General features: G+C 43.0%; 1 protein-coding gene and 1 long non-coding RNA gene across 2 annotated transcripts; both read right to left on the reverse strand.

Annotated features, from left to right (window-relative positions):
- Positions 1 to 4939: 4939 nt before the first annotated feature.
- On the reverse strand, positions 4940 to 6519 carry LOC145652921 (uncharacterized). The gene is made up of 2 exons (XR_014119204.1): positions 6422 to 6519; positions 4940 to 6237 (listed from the first exon to the last, which is right to left on the reverse strand). It is a non-coding gene; the product is annotated as an uncharacterized LOC145652921 (long non-coding RNA).
- Positions 6520 to 16077: 9558 nt separating this feature from the next.
- On the reverse strand, positions 16078 to 18793 carry LOC118240642 (asparagine--tRNA ligase, cytoplasmic-like). The gene is made up of 7 exons (XM_081704897.1): positions 18650 to 18793; positions 18390 to 18455; positions 17953 to 18216; positions 17297 to 17518; positions 16751 to 16978; positions 16481 to 16594; positions 16078 to 16245 (listed from the first exon to the last, which is right to left on the reverse strand). The coding sequence occupies exons 1-7, from the start codon at positions 18791 to 18793 to the stop codon at positions 16078 to 16080; spliced, it is 1206 nt and encodes a 401-aa protein (XP_081561023.1).
- Between the last annotated feature and the right edge of the window lie 723 nt (positions 18794 to 19516).

Raw genomic sequence — 19516 nt, forward strand, 5'->3', positions numbered from 1 at the left:
CACACATACACACAAACACAAACACACACACACACACACATACACACAAACACACACACACACACACACACACACACACACACACATTAATAAAATGGAGGCATAAGATCAGAGGGAGGTGAGTGTTGTGGTTTCTGTTCTATTTCAGCTGTGTAGCAGAGGGAGGAAGTGCAGGGTGGTGGGTGTTATGGACTGTTAGAGGTGATAAATAGTGACCTGCTCTCTACTTCATGTTACTGATACTCAGTGGTGTTTAATAACATTCATTTAAAGTGTGCAGAATCAGACTTAATTCTCTCTTCTCTTACCTGCACATTCTCTTTTCTACTCTCCACAAACTTTGTGTTGAGTTTGCATGGATCTGGTGTTAAAGTGTTTAGAGTGTGATCATCTTACTGTGGTGTCTGAGTGATGAGGGCTTGATACTAGAATACGTGTGTCTGTCCCTGTGAGACACCCTGAGGAATTCTCTAGTGCTCTTCCTCTGACTGCTACCCTTGTGTGCTGGAGCAGGACAAACTGCTCCAGGGGAGAGAAGTGGATCAGCGCTGCCTCCTGTTCCCTCCCCCAGCATGGAGGTCCTGGAAATGTGTATTCAACACATTTACATTAAATAAATGAGTTCAAATGAATAATATTCTTTATAATAATTATGATGAATAATTATGACCTCACTGTGTCCTACATACACACCACACAGTAGAGACACTTGGCCTCTTCTCTCTAACTCTCTCTTGTTCTCTTCTTCTCACTCTCCCCCCTCTCTTTCTCTCTCTCTCTCTCTCTCTCCCTCTCTCTTTCTTTCTCAGAAATGTGCTAGCACACACACACCACATATAGTAAAGACACTTAAAATAACCTCATTATAATAACTTGCATTAATTCTGAGAACAGAGGAAGTGTTGAGGCTTTAACACAGTCACTCAGTCAGTCTGTGATTACTGGGACAGTATGGAGCTCAGTCCACTCCCTGTGGTGCTCTGTGAGTAAATGTTCTCTTTATCTCTTCATTAGAGTGAAAGGTGCTGTATGAAGTTGGTAATGTGCAGTCTGAGGATCCTGACTGATGAGATTATGTGTGTTAGTTGTGTCGTTCCCTCAGAAGGGAGGATCAGAGTTCCACTTCCATGTGCTCAGGTGTTCTCACTGTATCCAGATGTGTTATGGAAAGGGTTCTGTTTTATGTACTGGGTTGGAGAGCAGGAGGAGAAGTTCTTGTACATATGTGTACAAAGTATGGGAACAGACCAGTTACCAGTGTACTTCTGCACATCACTGTAGCTGATATGGACATGATATGGATGCTTACGACTCTAGCAGATGAGTTTGTGAGAGTTTAACAGTAAGACCAGTGACAAGAGGATTACAGTGATCAACACAAGAGCTACTGAAACCATGGAGTAGAGTTTTAGAGGTGAAATAAACAGATTTAGTGAGAGATCTGACATGAGGTTCAAGTGAAAGTGTGGGGTGAAGAAGAACCCCAAGATTCATAACTACCTACACAGGGTTGACAGCCATGACATCACTATCACTATAGAAACTGGAGAGTCTGTATATTTGGGATTTGGGTCACAGCAACATAATTTAGGAATACAGAAGTCAGTAGAGTACAGCAAACCCAAAGAATGACCACAGATATAAGTGGGAAAACCTATATGCTGTGTGGTGTTGAAACAGTTCAGTACAGACTACAAACAAACCCTGTAGAAAATCAGCAGATAACATCCACTGCTTGGGCTATTTTGTTTGTTGGGGTAAATTAATAACAACACCATTGTGATGGAACAATGTAACCTACTGTGTATATTAAGATTTTAACAGACTAAACGTGTAAAAATACTGTAACTTCAACAAATGTAATGTGAGTAAATAAAGGAAGGTGACGATCAACAGGAAATGACCAAGAGAAACATTATTAGCCCTTTGCTTTTTGTAATATAAATGAAAACACTTATATTAAGAGAGGTGAAGAATGATCTCGACCAACACAGACTGGCTGTATTCAGCCTGACACAAGAGAGACTCTTCATTTTATAGATATGAAAGGAAACCCTGTAGCATGAACCACAACACACACAGTTGAACATTGACCCAGTCATTCAGCTTTAGCGCCAACCTCAGTCTCCCTGCTGAGCACAAGCTCAATTCACAGACAAAACCTCCCCAAGAAAGGAGCCTCTCACACTCTCTCATCCAGGAAGACCAACACCTACCTCCCTAGCAAAGACACACTCGTCACACTCACTCAACCAGGAAGACTAAAACCTACCCCCTAACAAAGTCCCCACTACCACATGAATCTGTCGTAGTAGCAGAAAGACGGCGTGTACACAACAGGTCTACAGTCCTGGAACAGCTCACAAACTTTTATTTTCTCCCATTAATACTGCATGACTAATTAAAAATTAATCCCATACACTAATCTCAGAAACAGGTTCACAAATTCAGCAGATTAGTGAATCAGTGTCACGATCCCATCGCTGCATTCACCTGCTTTCAGTTTCTGTTTCCATCCTGGTTTTCATTTCCATGTGATTCCTTGTTTTGGTTTCGTTAGTTGAGCCCCTCGTTTAGTTCTCTGGCCTTCATTAGTTTCCCCTGTTCCTCGTTTCTACCTTGTTAGGTCGTGTTTTTAAACCCAGTGTTTTCCTCGGTGTCTTGCTGGTCGTTGTTGTAGCCGTTATCTCCTCATTGTGTTTGTACTAAGCCGTTGTCTGAGCTCTTGTCTTGTTTCACGTTTATTCAGTCAGTGTTCTGGGTTCTGCCTTCTTGTCTGTGTATCTGTACCCTGTTTTCTCTGAGTTTGCCTGTTGATTTACTTTCCGATTTTTGTGTTTTTCTTTCTGTTTAATATATTTCCTGGATCTGTTCGTATCGGTGCTTTGACTCTGGACTGTCTTAATGACCCAGATTCTGGATTTGCCCTTAATAAATCTCGCTCTTCTCAGCGTCTGCGTCCAGCTCTCTATCGCTCCACGTTACACAGTGTGTTCATTCTTCATAAACCTTCTAAACACTTAGAGAATGCTGGATAGGATGTCCATAAGTAACAGACACTGTGGAACTGTGAAACAGCAGTAGTGAATCTGCTCATACCACAGCACACACCACTGCCCACAGAAACATAAATCACTGACGCCCCCTTGTGTTCACAACCTTCAGCGCTCTAAAGCACTCTAATGATGGTTTATCGTGACAGAGTCATGTCTTTCACTTTTGTTTAATTAGGGTGCTTGTGAAAACAGCAGTCATTTTCCCCACTCCGTTTGAAACAGAGTTTAGATGTACATTTATTCAAACCGTTATCTAGCATGTTAAGGTGTTTTTATTAAATGAACAATTATACATAATTGTAACCAGCATGTTAAGGTGTTTATGGTTAAATTAACAATGATACTTTTATTTTAATTGTGTCTGAAAGGTTTTGTTGTCATGTGTTTTCTTTATTAAATTAATTAATTGTTCATATTCATATGTTCCCTCTTTTATGTTTATAGTGCTGATTTTATTGGTTCAAGCTTGACTTGCTCAAGGTGATTTATATTCTGTTTATATATTATTTAAAACCCAAACTGCCATTACTAACTCTATTCAGCTATTACATGAAACATGGAATGATGGAATGATGTCATTAGACATTTATGAAAATTTGCTATTTTAAATGTATTAATTTACACATTTAGCATTTTAGTGTATGTATTTTATAATTAATGAATTTATTTAGTATTAAAACATGTGCAGGACCAGACAGCACTGACTGGTGTGGTAGATTTAGATTTAGATCTGTGTAATTTATTTGTTTTTAAAGTAACTGAATGAAGAATTCAAATGTTTAATGTTTCTGCAGGTCATGTTAAAGCTGTTGTGAGTGTAAGTCCTGATAATCACGTGTTCAGAGGAGAGACTGTGACTCTCAGATGTGACATACAGGGAGAAGGAGACACTGGGTGGACAAACAGCTGGTATAAGAATAACTACAGTATCTACCCATACAACACATACAATCCATACATGATCAGCTCTGTTACACAGTATTACAGTGGTACATACACCTGCAGCGGGTACAGGGGAAGAGACTCTCAGAGCTCAGAGATCAGTAATGCTGTTACATTAACTGTGTCAGGTGAGCTTGGACTGTGAATTCAGCCAATAGACATTCATAGCAAGGTTGTTATTGTGTGTGCATGATTTTAAACACCCAGGATTTTATATTTGCTGTGTTACAGAGAGAGCCCAGGCAGTACTGAGTGTGTCTCCACAGAGCTGGCTGACTGAAGGAGACTCAGTGAGTCTAAGCTGTGAGGTCAGAGACTCCTGTACAGGCTGGACATTCAGCTGGTACAGAGCTGTTCCCTACAGAGAATGTTTAACTCCAGTAACAGACATTCATGGCTCTGTGAGGTATTGTGCTGAGATCCTCTCAGACAGCATCAGAGGAGCTGGAGGCTCCTACACTCTCAGTCCTGCTGATCTACATCACAAAGGAGTTTATGTGTGCAGAGCAGAGAGAGGAGAACCAGCCTATCAGACACAGTACAGCAACACACAGCCACTATGGATCACTGGTGAGGACAAACAACAGCTGTGTGTGTGTGTGTGTGTGTGTGTGTGTGTGTGTGTGTGGATGAAACATTAGACATTCAGTGTCATAGTGTCATTCCTAAATCCCCAATCAGCTAGTCTTAAAGTTAAACATTCAAATATAAAATAAAGATGTTAGAGAATGTCTAAAAATCACACAAAGAAACACATTTTTATACATTGTTCAGAAGTAATTATGTATTCACCCCACCTTCTTTTACATACTAGCGTTGCATTCACCTTCATTACATCCAAACCAAACATTCGTCAACATACGTTCGTTCCTAGAGCTTCCTAAGTTCAAGACTGTTTACTCACTACACACTAAATAGAAATAAAGATGCAGACTCTGGAATTAATTGAAGAGAAGCGCTGGTCCCGTCTTTATTCTGAGCTCAATGTTATAAACGAGGCATTATCTGGAGAATGTCTAACAGTCTCAGGTGGGCTCACCTTTATACCTTTTCTTCAAGGACCCTTACATCACCATTTTTATTTTTTCATAATACTTGTCCAGGTTCCACTATTGTTCTCCACACCAAACATTATTCAATGTATGCAAATTGATATTCAGTACTTACACCAACCTGTTCTTGCTACCATTACATTCATCCTGAACTACTTCTACTTTTGAAAGGCGATCATATTATATAACACCAGATGCCCATATTGGTTCTTCCAGTGATGTCCATATTGTTTCTTCCAGTGCTTGGCTGGGCTGTCCCGTCCTTGAAGCAAGGCTCCCCATCGACTGAGGCCCCTAGAGGCCTGTCAGAGGCCTCCTGAGGATTTACACTGAAGCCTACAGAGGTCTTTCCAGCATGAAACCAGTTTATTCTGGACCTTCCCTATTTTTGTGCTTACAATATCATTTTATTACCTTGTTATGACCCCGTCAGGCTGTGAGGCTGTAACAAGGAAAAAGAAGTGCAAATGTCTAACGTAACAGAAGTTGTGGAAAAAAATGAACAGCAACAAAACAAACAGAAGCACAAATGGAAGGTTTTTTGAGTGTATTGTACAGAGGTTGTGATTTACAAATAATCTTACTGGTGCAATTCCTTCAGGAGTGACACTGGCCAAAATAATAACCAAAACCCACACTGAGGAAATAAAACTATACACTAACTAATCCTAATAACACAAGAAACATAGAACAAACTTTTCTAACTTCCTGACACAAACAGACAAAACCCACACTAAGGAAATAAAACTATACCCTAACTAATCCTAATAACACAAGAAACATACAACAAACCTTTCTAACTTCCTGACACAAACAGACAAAACCCACACCCAACAAAAACTGCAGTCACTCCTTACCACCAGTGTCCAACACCAATGTACCACACAAACAATATTTACACTCTTTACACAATCTATATATATGTATGTATACACAGCTACCGAAGCAGGAGGTGCGAAGCCAAAGATGAAGTTCAAAAATGTGGAAAAACAAGGTGATACACAACACGCCATACAAATGTTCAATCACAGCCAAACAAACTCCAAGCTAACACATAGTCTCCTTACTCGCTGTCTTCCTCTTCCTCTCTCGTGGGAGGGCCTTTTAAACAGCCGACACAATTGGCTGGAAAACCCGGCAAGGAACATGGCGGAGTCTCAAACAGGGTGGAAATCCTGGCAGTGAATCTGGAACACACACACACACACACATCGTTCTGTAACAACCTCAATATGCAAACTGATATTCAACACCCACACCAGTTAGAAGCTGTTACCGCTACATTCCAAGAGGAGGCTTCTCTTGACCTTGTCCTAAAGAAGATGTTTTTCTCTACAGTCCTGAGTCTGGTGGAGAGGTCGTATATCTTACCTTGAGTTCCACCAAAACCTACCCATGATCCTTTACTGAAGCCTGCAGAGGCCTCTACTAGGGCTCTGGCCTGTACTCCCTGATGGTTAATGTTATCATGTCTAATGCAATGTTGAGTCTCTTTCCCCTCTAAACACTCTTTTTATTACCTTCCCACTGATCACGTGGTATGGCCCGCCGCATGCAGTGGGAGTTTCTCATCGACTATTTGTGACTCGTCCTATTTGTAACCACGGCCAGCTGTCAGCACACACCTGCATCTGGTTTAGTCTTGTTATGTTTGTAGTATTTAAACCCTTGTTGGTGTGTGCGTTGTTGTCAGTCTTTGCTCATGTTCACATTCACGTTTATGGTCACAATGTTCATGGTGTCTGTGTTAGCTGTAGTTGTAGCTGTAGCTGTATTCATGTTCACTGTTTATGTTATACGTGAGTGCCGTTGTCTTGATGGTGTGTTAATAAACGTGTGTCACCATCAAGGGAGTCTGTACGTACTGCTCCTTGCCCTGTGGTACTCGGGCTGTTATGTTACCTCAATAGACACAATCTTGATCTTAGATAGATGTCACTACCTAGATATTATTAAACAGAATTTATTAAAATTATTTTCTATCATCAGACCAATCAACACAATGCTTGTAATCTTTCGATGTTAAATTTGTTCACTACACTCCTGCTATGATAAGACAATAATAATAACACGTGATGTATAATTTCTGTTTCTAAGGTCTGTCTCCTCCAGTCTCTCTGATCATCAGTCCCAGCAGAACTCAACACTTTAGTGGTGACTCTCTCTCACTGAGCTGTGAGGGACAGAGTGACTCTACTGGATGGAGAGTGAGAGGATACACACACAGTGGGAGTGTGTCAGATTGTTTATCACTCTGGGGATCAGTTACAGGATCTAGATGCAACATCAGATACCTCTACACAACACACACTGGAGTGTACTGGTGTCAGTCTGAATCTGGAGGGAGCAGCAATCCTGTTAACATCACAGTGCACAGTGAGTCTACATGTAGTGCACTCGCTAGTTAAGGAGAAAAGGAAATGTTTGATAACAGGATATTATCGTTCACAATATGTAGAACTATCAGTTACTGGCTAAGAAAACTGTTAACTAGAGTTAATAAGAAAAGCTGTTTAACATGTTCTCAGTGTGTGTGTGTGTGTGTGTGTGTGTGTGTGTGTGTGTGTGTGTGTGTGTGTGTGTGTGTGTGTGTGTTAGTTAGTTTGCTTTCCAATAATTGGGTAATTGTGTGTGAGGTCAGAATTTAAAGATTTCACATCTTTATTATTACACTAATTTAACCAGAGCTTCAAATTTAACCAGAGCTTCAAATGTATGTTGGCAAGAAAATCATTTTATAATTCTGAATCTTGGAGCAGTAATCCTGTGAACATCACAGTGCAGGGTGAGACTCCATGTAGTGAATTTACGTTTGTACTGAGTTTACTGTAAACACCATGAACACCATTTCCTGTCCCTGACTGAACTCTCTTCAGTTTATATATTTGTATTTTCATATGCATTTGAGTATTTGAGACTATGGATATACATTACTTACATTTAGTCATTCAAGCCACAAAACGTAACTGTTACCCATCATTTTCTAAGAGACAGAATAGATGTTTTCTATATATTCTATCCACAGCAGAAATAGAAAATCAAATTACAGTAACCCAAGTACTCAAGGAAACATCCCCATCTTGTGGTGTGAATCAGTATTTACATAAATGTAACATAAAGCGTTCACATGGAATCCAGTTACATTAATTAAGGATTAAATTTATATGTAATACACTCATTTATTATAAAAAAAAAAATAAAATGCTATTACATTGCTGTATATATTGTAGATAACTGGTTCAAGTGGCGTTGTATCTGTTTGTGAACATAAAGAGGTGAACATGAAAGCAGAATTTAAGTACTGTGTGATTTCTACAATGGAACCTGAGCTGGTTCAGACTGTGCAGTCTAATTGGACACAAATATTGAGTAGAGAAACCATCACACTCACATGTGAATGAGCAGGACTGTAATCCTGACCCCAACCCCATCTCAAAGTCCAGTAAAAATCCAGTAACAATGTTAACAGCATGTGTATAACAGCTTGTTGAGTATGCTAAGATGGTATGTATTATACCTGTTACATGTTCAGAATCTTAGTCATTTCATAGATATCTCTGTGCACTCTGCCATTGCATATCTTGAACTGTGTGTTTCATCTCCATCAGCAGTTAAACCTACACCTGAACTCACATCAAGCCTTAAAGGAGCTGCACTGGTCAGAAACCCAATGACTCTGCACTGTAAGCTGGACCAGTCTGCTGGATGGAGCTTTTACTGGTCCAGACACACACAGAACCCTGAGAATGAGACCAACACTGCAGCAAACTCCTACAACATCAGCTCAGTGGCGCCCTCTGATGGAGGCCAGTACTGGTGCAGAGCTGGCAGAGGAAACCCAGTCTACTACACACACTACAGTGATGCACTCTGGTTAAACGTTACTGGTGAGGAACAGTTTACAGTGTATAACTACCGTAGAAATTAAATTTATCAGTTACATATTCAGCAAAAATATGAAATATCAGTACTTGTCAACCCTCAGTAAAAGTTGGCACAATATTAGATTACAAGTGTCACTACTTGTACCGTGGAGTCTTGGACATGTGCACAGATTGGCCACTAGAGGGCAGCAGTCAATAATATTTTAGTAGAAATATGATGAAGCAGCTCACAAAATGTTTGATTTCCTGAATAACAGGAAGCTGTCGTATCTGCTACAGGACATGATTTATTTGTTCCTGAATTAATGGATTTATTCAACATTAAAACATGTACAGGACCAGACCGCAGTGACTTGTGTGAAAGATTTAGATTTGGTTATGTATACTAGTGAGTAACAGTTTACAGTGTATAATTATAGAAAACATTGTGTTGGTTATCTGTGTGATAGATTTAGGTCTGTACAGTAACTGTGGCTGTACATGGTAAGATCACAGTCATTTCATGAATTTAACATCTATTTTACTCATTTAAACTCTTTATAGAGAGTAGCAGAACACACTCAGTCCACATGTATTGTGTTTACTTATTAAGGGTAAAAAATATACTGTAACTGTACTTTTATTCCAGTAATACTGCATGGTATTATAGCTGTGAAATGCAAACTTACTACATTTCTTGTTAATATCATTATCAACTTATAATGGATCTTAAAAAATAATACACAATGTTTTGGCACCCCTGATTTAAAAGCATTTGTTTCCCCCCTGCACTACAAGACCTGATCTCACTAATAGCGCCCCCTTCTGTGTTGAAGAAGAGAGTACACAGTGACCTCACATAATCTGGAGCAGAGAGACGTGTACTTCTCAGTAACCAGCAGCCAGTGTTCAGTTTTAGTAGGTTTTATAAGATTCCAACACATGATCTTATTGAGAGGTGAACATAAAAGCAGAATTTAAATACTGTGTGATTTCTACAATGGAGCCTGAGCTGGTTCTGACTGTGCAGTCTAATTGGACACAAATATTGAGTAGAGAAACCATCACACTCACATGTGAATGAGCAGGACTGTAATCCTGACCCCAACCCCTTCTCAAAGTCCAGTTAAAATCCAGTTACAGAATGTTAACAGCATGTCTATAACAGCTTGTTGAGTATGCTAAGATGGTATGTATTATACCTGTTACATGTTCAGTGACTTCTCAGGTTAACATCTACAGATATGAACTTGGACGCCCAAATAAAGTGAAAAACAACTGAATTCATCAGATTATAAACAAATCCGATATAAACAGTTAATTAAAAGTCTGTTGATTAATCTACTGCTTCACTACTGCTACACCATGTTACGGAGAGTCTATTGTTTTTATTTTAAAATATTTAAAATACTTAAATACTTAATCTAGTTTTAATTTGAGAATATTAGTCATTTCTAACAGATATCTCTATGCACTCTGCTATTGCATGTCCTGAACTGTGTGTTTCATCTCCATCTGAGTTGATATAATTATTCCTGACTGGATATTTTACTATATGAATCGATATTATTCAGTCATGAAAGTGTTAAGCTCCCATCGTTGTTGTGTGATTCCCTTTTCTAGAAAACCTGCTCCTACAAACTCTTTGGATTTGCTGCTCAGTTTAGTTTTAACTGTAGCAGAGCAAATATGCAGCAGCACATAAATAACTCCTCTCACTCACACACAGCCTTTTATTATTACCCAGTTAAAATAAACAATGCAACAGGTTCTGTGTAGTGTTGATATTATAATTTTTGTAAAGTGGTTGTGTGGCTACCACATGAATAAATGAATTAATTAAGTTATACGGCTTGTTTGCAATGAGTGTCACTTTTCTTTGGTTTATATTTTTATTTTAGTTTAATTGTATTTTTTATCATTCCATTCCATTATGTTCACTTCCATGTTTCGTCATTTCACTTCTCATTTGTAGCTGTTCGTGTTTTTCATCTGTTTAAAATAAACATCTTTGTTCACACGGCTCACGTCGGTATCCCATCACTCACCCTCAACACTCCGCAGAGTCACAGAAGCACTGTAGCTCTTCAGCTGTGATTAATTTTGTGTGTGTGTGTGTGTGTGTGTGTGTGTGTGTGTGTGTGTGTGTGTGTGTGTGTGTGTGTGTGTGTGTGTGATCAGCTCTGTCCCATTCAGAAGCTCCATTCTCCATCCTCAGTCTGCTCAGTAGTCTACTGGCAGTCTCTCCATATCTGCTAGTGTCCATCATGCTGGGGGTCAAATGCTACAGAGCTCACGGTAAGAACTCTTCCTCTTAGACACACATTACACACACTGGAAGAACCAAACTTACATTTGTTTGAATCTGAAAGCGCATCGTAAGGTTGGTCTTTCTTCTCTGTGTTTTTATGACTTTCACCACTCTGTCATGACTCTTAATACTGCTAAGACAAGCAGGACACATGACAGTAAAGTGTCTGTTATGTGTAATCCATAGAAATCATGGTTTATAAAAGCAGCACATGGTCATGAAACCAGTAGTTAAAAACAAGAGTGAAGAGAACAATGACTGGAACCAGAAAATGTTACTTTAGGCAAGACAGCAAATACTAAAAGAAACATGAGTGTAAATACACACACTAACTAGAGCCAAACAACACACAGTCACGACAGAGCAGAGAGATCAATGAAAACAATACAGTGCAGGTTACCATGGGAACCGCAACCACCAACAACTTAAAGGTTTTATACATAGTTTATACTTTTGGAAACAGACATTAAAACTATTTTATATGCTGGTTTAATAAAATCCTGATTTTCTCCCCACAATCATTGAAACTGTCGACATGTGTAACGCGCGGTGGGCGAGGGGCAGGACGCACAGACTCCCGTGCCGTGGACGGAAAGCGGCGCTCACACGTATTACAAACGATGATCATGAACATGAAACGACTGACATTAAACAAACACGATGAATACGCTTTCACAATGACACAAAAACATCAACACGTTACATCAACAATGACCAACACTCTACACACTTCGACACGGGTTTAAGTACATACAAACAAACAAGGTGCAGGTGTGCGCAGGCGTGTGCAGGTGTGTGCAGGCATGTGCAGGCATTTGCAGGCGTGTGCAGGTGTTTGCAGGCGTGTGCAGGCGTGTGCATGTGTGTGCAGGCGTGTGCAGGTGTTTGCAGGTGTGTGTAGGCGTGTGCAGGCGTGTGCATTTGTGTGTAGGCGTGTGCAGGCGTGTGCAGGTGTTTGCAGGTGTGTGCAGGCGTGTGCAGGCATGTGCATTTGTGTGCAGGTGTGTGCAGGCATGTGCAGGTGTGTGCAGGCATGTGCATGTGTGTGCAGGCGTGTGCAGGTGTTTGCAGGTGTGTGTAGGCGTGTGCAGGTGTGTGCAGGCGTGTGCATTTGTGTGTAGGCGTGTGCAGGCGTGTGCAGGTGTTTGCAGGTGTGTGCAGGCGTGTGCAGGCATGTGCATTTGTGTGCAGGTGTGTGCAGGTGTGGGCAGGCATGTGCATTTGTGTGCAGGTGTGTGCAGGTGTGGGCAGGCGTGTGCATTTGTGTGCAGGCGTGGCCACAAACAGATCCTCCCACTACACGTGGTCCAACCACGGGACTCGCGGGAGGCGAGCGTTCCGTGACAACATGTTGCTTGCACAGGAGACAAAACACTTTCTCTGAACTACAAGACCAAGACAGCAATAAAAGTTTATTAAATGATAATCCAATAACACCAGGGAAGTTTTCTAACACGTACACTGTGAATTCTGTGTTTAATGTTTTTTCTACAGTTCTGACTAAAAACAGAAGCCAGAATGCAGTCTCAGAGGAGTGAGAATCTAAAGGAAAATACTGAAGATGGAAGGACATTGTTCTGTTTGCTTGAAGTCATTTCACATGTGAGACTGAATGTTTGAACTCTGCTAACTTACTTCCAGCTGACCACCAGTTTATATGAAGCATCGTGCAGTAATGTTTTCACTTTTAAGCACATTACTATTGTGTGTGTCATTTCTTCCAATGTTAGAATATTCTCCTTTATTTTAATGATCTTTTACTTTGTTGGACTGTTTTACTTCTATGTTCTAGTTAAATAAATAAAAATTTAATACATTGTCTTCATTATCATTGCACTGATGTCAGATGAGATATTCAGCAGCCAAAGAAACACTGTCTCAGTGTATTTCATAACAGACTTTAGATTTCAAGTAATCAACAACTAGACCACAGATTAGTGTTTTACACATTATGTCACACTGACTCTCCCCAGCTTTAATGTGAAACTGATCACTGGGTAGTGAAGTCACTACAAAGCTCATAATAGCTTGGACTTACCTGAGACAGCTCATCAGTTGATTGTTAGAATGAACACACCAGCTCTGTGAGGGTAAGATCACTCACCCCTGCTGTAGGATGTAGTGGCACTGATGCTCAGATGCATCATCCCAGCACAGTAAATTCAGGAGGAACTGGGGTGGTATATTAGACAGCCAGTGAACAGTCAGGTCTTTATGTCCATGTGTTGGAAGCAGGGAAAATTAGCAAACGTAAGGATCTGAGAGACTTAAACAAGGAAAAACTGTGATGACTAGACAGCTGGGTAGAGGGAACATCTCCAAAAGGGGAAGTTGCAACACACCTGCTCCAGTATTCACACAATAGGTGTGTGTGATTAGCAGAACTAACATCTGCTGAGCTGTAGATCTCCAGGAGGTCGAAATATTATAATATACAAAGAACATCCTTTACCTCCTTTTGTATAATCTAAAAGAATGCATTAAATATCCACAACTAATATTCACTGCTAAATCAAGAAAAATCTTTTCATTTTCTGCCTACAACTGTCCTATTTTTGACTTGGATACTTTTGAAGCTTCTATCATCTAGGACTACAGGCTCCTTTATGTCCACTATAGACTCTCCCAACGTGTTGCACTGTGATGGGGCGTTTACCAACCTGTGCTAATACAAACAGCACCACCCGAACTGGACTTGGACCCAAATAGTCAAAGAGCACAACCTTTAGAGCTTTTCTTTAAAGACCCTCTAGAGGAGTTAATAAGAATAGCACATGGACACACACAACCATCACGTCTTTATTACTCCATAGAAATTGTCTCAACATGTCTACACAGTATTCATATAGTGTAGTTAAATGTTTCATACTGTGGTCTGATAACTGTTACTTGTGATGTGATGTCTTGCAGAACAGCACAGGTAGATTGAATGTGGCAGGAGGGTGTGTGTATTTGTGTGTTTGTGTGGGTGTGTGTGTGTGTGTGTGTGTGTGTGTGTGTGTTCAGGGTCTGCAGCGCTGGATAAAGCGTGGGTAGAGGCACATGTCGCGGATGTGGTTACAGTTGAGTAGCCAGGTGAGGAAGCGCTCCAGACCTAGACCATAACCTCCATGTGGACACGTCCCGTACTTCCTCTGAAAAACACGCCCACCAGTAACAACATTACACAGACACCCATGCCCACCAGTGACACGTTAGACAGATACACAAACCCGCCAGTGACACGTTACACAGATACACACACCCGCCAGTGACACGTTATACAGACACACACGCCCATCAGTAACAATGCACACACCTGATCAGTGTACCAGTGGTAGGGGGTGGGGCTATGCCTGCACATATCTGATCGGTGTACCAGTGGTAGGGGGTGGCGCTACACCTGCACACACCTGGTCAGTGTACTAGTAGTAGAGGGTGGGTCTACGCCTGTAAATACCTAGTCAGTGTACCAGTAGTAGTGGGTGGGGCTACACCTGCACATACCTGATCAGTGTACCAGTAGTAGGCGGTGGGGCTACGCCTGCACATAACTGATCAGTGTACAAGTAGTAGGGGGTGGGGCTACACCTGCACATACCTGATCAGTGTACCAGTGGTAGGGGGTGGGGCTACACCTGCAAATACCTGATCAGTGTACCAGTAGTAGGGGGTGGGGCTACGCCTGCACAAACCTGATCAGTGTACCAGTAGTAGGGGGTGGGGCTACGCCTGTAAATACCTAGTCAGTGTACCAGTAGTAGGGGGTGGGGCTACACCTGCACACACCTGGTCAGTGTACCAGTAGTAGGAGGTGGGGCTACACCTGCACACACCTGGTCAGTGTACCAGTAGTAGGGGGTGGGGCTACACCTGCACATACCTGATCAGTGTACCAGTAGTAGGGGGTGGGGCTACACCTGCACATACCTGATCAGTGTACTAGTAGTAGGAGGTGGGGCTACACCTGCACACACCTGGTCAGTGTACCAGTAGTAGGGGGTGGGCCTACGGCTGCACACACCTGATCAGTGTACCAGTGGTAGGGGGTGGCACTACACCTGCACACACCTGGTCAGTGTACTAGTAGTAGAGGGTGGGGCTACACCTGCACATACCTGATCAGTGTACCAGTGGTAGGGGGTGGGGCTACACCTGCACATACCTGATCAGTGTACCAGTAGTAGGGGGTGGGGCTACGCCTGTACATACCTGATCAGTGTACCAGTAGTAGGGGGTGGGGCTACGCCTGCACAAACCTGATCAGTGTACCAGTAGTAGGGGGTGGGGCTACACCTGCACATACCTGATCAGTGTACTAGTAGTAGGAGGTGGGGCTACACCTGCACACACCTGGTCAGTGTACCAGTAGTAGGGGGTGGGCCTACGGCTGCACATACCTGGTCAGTGTACCAGTAGTAGGGGGTGGGGTCAATGCCTTCTCTCTTGTAACCCTCCAGGAGCTCCTCAGCGTCCCAGATATGCATGGAGCCCCCCACGATCTCACCAACATTGGGCATCAGCACATCAACCTACACACACACACACACACACACACAACACACACACACACACACACACACACACACACACACACACACACAAAATTAGAGAGAGACAGAGAGCGCTTTCTCATAACTGGAATGTTGAAAATAAGGGTGCTATTAATCACATGACATCACAAGCCATTCAGATACGTGAGAGTGATTCAGCTCTACTGAACTCAGCATCATGAGAAGATGAATGTTGACCTGTCGCAGCCCCAACTAAACCCCCAGTCACACCCTGGACTAAACCCTTCTGCTCAGTCTCACACCAGGACAGCTGTGTGTGTCTGTTTTAGCCCAGCTGTGGATTTCTGTTCACACAGCTGATCAGTGCAGCGGGGAAAGATGCTCCGTCTTACGGACCGACTCGGTGAGGCGGTGGTCATCAGGGCAACGCTGCATGTAGAAGGACTTGATCTCAGCGGCGAAACGGCACAACAGGATGGTCTCGTTAATGGTGTCCATCATGAGCCTCTCAGGGGCTTCTGGGATATCCTACAGGTCATGAAACACACACAGAAGGGGGAGAAAACAGAATTATTTAAAAACGCATGAACGATCACTAGTTGTAATTTTGTTCAACTACACAATAATCTACGGCTACACCAGACTGGCAGTCAACACAAAAACAGACGCTTGTATCAGTATTCACAAGGCATTCTGTCCCAGTGGGGACAGGTTCACAGCATGGGGCATTCTACCCCAGTGGGGGCAGGTTAAGGGTATGAACCTCCCCAAACTCGTAGTGGGTCCCATCGTCCTCCCGGATGCCGTGCCCCTTCAGCCAGTCGATGGCCTCCGTGTAGTTCATTCTCTTAAACGGCCTCGTCGGGGGCTTGAAGTTCTGCAACACAACGGGTCCCGTCAGGGTCCGCTCTGAACAGACCGGTAAATCTGTGTGTGTGTGTAAATCTGCCTGCTGTAGATCACCCTGGAGTTTAAACCTGCATGAGTTCATTTGGTAGTGAAGAATCATGTAGGAAGAGGTCAGAGGTCGTACGGGGTTGAGGTCGTAGAGCAGGGGGGTGATGGGGGAATTGAGAACGCGGTCCACCACTGCACAAACCAGGTCCTCGAACGAAAATGAGCACAAACCATGCGCGGGGATGCAGGTCTCCAGGTAGAGCTGGGACGACTGGGTCAGGTACGCCTGCTCACCAAAGTAGTTCAGGCTGAAGAGGGTGGAGCCGCCCTCCACCTGTGTCTGCACCAGCGTGGGCGGGGTGATCTGCACACCAGACGGCCAGTCGGTCAGTCAGCGGCCACTGCACAAAATATCACCGCCATCACACTTCTATTTCATTTTTGTTGTTTTATTTCTGTGTGCCCACCGTGCTGAGGAACACAGCTGCCCACCCTGATGTGGGTTATAACGAGGGTCTACAATGTGGCTACAACGCGGGTCTACAACGTGTTTATAATGAGGGTCGACAACGAATGTCTTCAGTATGTCAGCAGCGTGGTCACAGCACTGCACAGGTTAGTCTCTCTACCAACCTCCACTCTGGGTCAGACCTCGTGGGTTAGCGTCTGTTACGGCGCTGACCTCATAGTAGCCACGGCTGAAGAAGCGATCCCTGAAGCACTGCGTCAGGGTGGAGCGCACACGCAGGATCTTGGAGACGTTCTCGCCATGGATCATCATGTGCCTGTTGTTCAGCTGCACGTCCACGTCAGACTCCTTGTTCACCAGGTTGTCAGCGCCCCCTGCTGGAGCCAGGCCGATCAGCTCCCAGAAATCACAGTGCAGCTCATGCCCTCCAGGGGCCTACAGAGGAAGCAGAAACAGCACTGCAGTATGAGACCTGTGTCCTGCTCTCTCACACACACACACATTACTACTGGTGCGACTCTTCGTCGTAACCGGCCTAACCCATTACATAAACATGTCGATTTGCATAATGTGCGCCCAGTTTAGATTCCCCCAGACATCAAGCACCAGCTAAAACCTACTCCTACGCTTGCGTACGGTGTGGGAATGTTTTACAGACACCCAATAGCAGTGCTCCGTGAGAAACGTCTCATCACAGCAGCACAACTATGAACGAACACTTGAAACAAAAGCATCACAGAATAAATTTAAGACTCCAGCAAGACGGCCTCATTAATCCAGCAAGACCGCCGCAGTAATCCAGTTTACTTTTTGTTGTATGGCCTGTTAACACAGCTAGCTGTGAGAAGCAGAGGAGAGCTCTGGCTTACAGTCTGGGGATCTGGTAGGCTGGGGTTGTTCTCAATAACAATCTTCTTGGCATCCTCCAGATTCTTCTCCTCTCTGCACCTTCTGCCTGAGCACACGACACACACCGCTAGCAACACACACGTGCTGACTTGTTGATTACACGTGTGGCACGGGTTCTCCTTGGCAGACACCTCCTTCATGTCTTTAGCATCAGTCTTCTGCTGCTCCCTGTGGAAGAGCTTTTTCGTATTCTTCATCTGGGTTTTGGAGATCACAGCCCACCGCTGACATGCAAACACAGAGAGAGAGAGAGAGAGAGAGAGAGAGAGAGAGAGAGAGAGTGAGTGTGAGACTGATCATGGAAACAGACTTGGTCTGATGGAACTACCATGTCAAGGACAGCTTGTGAACAAACTTCATTTCCGGCTCAGTCAACAAACAAAAGCCCCAGACTCACCTCTCCATCTTTCTGGGCATCCACGTAGATAGTTGGCCATGGTTCTTTACCAGCAAACAGCAGAGCCTGCAACACAGTGTGGACAAAATAATCATCCTTACTCAACTTTACAACCTGCAGAGCTCAAAGGACACAAACGCTGCAAATCAAACCAATGACACCATATTAGTCTGGTTATTTTACAGGAATGCTGAATCAAATGTCCATTAAGAAGATTTTAGGGGGTCCTCAGAAAGATAAGGAAGATTAAGCAGGCTCACCTTTAAGGGAGTTTTGAACGGCTTGTGTTCCGTCCCATCTCCGCTCTCATCACTGCCATGTTTATCAGACACGTACACCTCCCCTGTCACACAGTCCATAAACCAGGACTCAGGACGAGTGCATTTGCTCAGTGCATCCGTCATGAAAAGCCTCAGACAAGCCAGCTAGCAGCTGCCAAGAAAATCCACTCTGGCGTTTTCTGCTGAAGTTCACCCCGGAATCTGCCGCCCATGTGTTTGTCATCCGTATGGCTGGGAAGCTAGCTAGCTAACAACATAGCTACGTTTAGTTAACTCAAGACATTTCACCAGAGAACACATCAGCTGAAGCGAAACTACCTGTCTGATCTGCGATCAGCCGTCATCTCTCAAAACACACGGCGAAATGAGACCCTAGCTGAAGGAGAACCAACGATAACGCTAATGCTAATGCTAACACTAACGCAAGTCTTAGTCGAGCTGATGCACCACTCCAGCCGTGATTTCGCGACTGCAGGCGTCACACTTACTAGTCATCTATAATGGGTTTACTTAACTATAGAGGGATAAACCGGTTTATGTGAGATGAGATTATAGTTTCATGTGTATATCTCCAAACTTTCCTCTGTTACGTTAACCACTAACTAAAGTTTAATGTTGCAATGGGCAGACATTTTGTTAAAAAAGCAGCCTCACAAACCACTTAGACTCCAGTCACCTACAGATGACTGTCCTGGTTATTAACTTTAAACAAAACATTTATAACCAAGAAAAAAATTAAAAATAAATAAGAAAGCCATACGCCACATTCAGTCACACATACGAGCCATACAGCCACCTGCCTATTAAAAGTGTTTGTAGTGTACTGGCCTGTTTTTGCGTCTACTA

This window comes from Electrophorus electricus, chromosome 21 (genome assembly GCF_041902795.1).
Source record: "Electrophorus electricus isolate QZ-2024a chromosome 21, ASM4190279v1, whole genome shotgun sequence".
Taxonomy (NCBI): Eukaryota; Metazoa; Chordata; class Actinopteri; order Gymnotiformes; family Gymnotidae; genus Electrophorus; species Electrophorus electricus.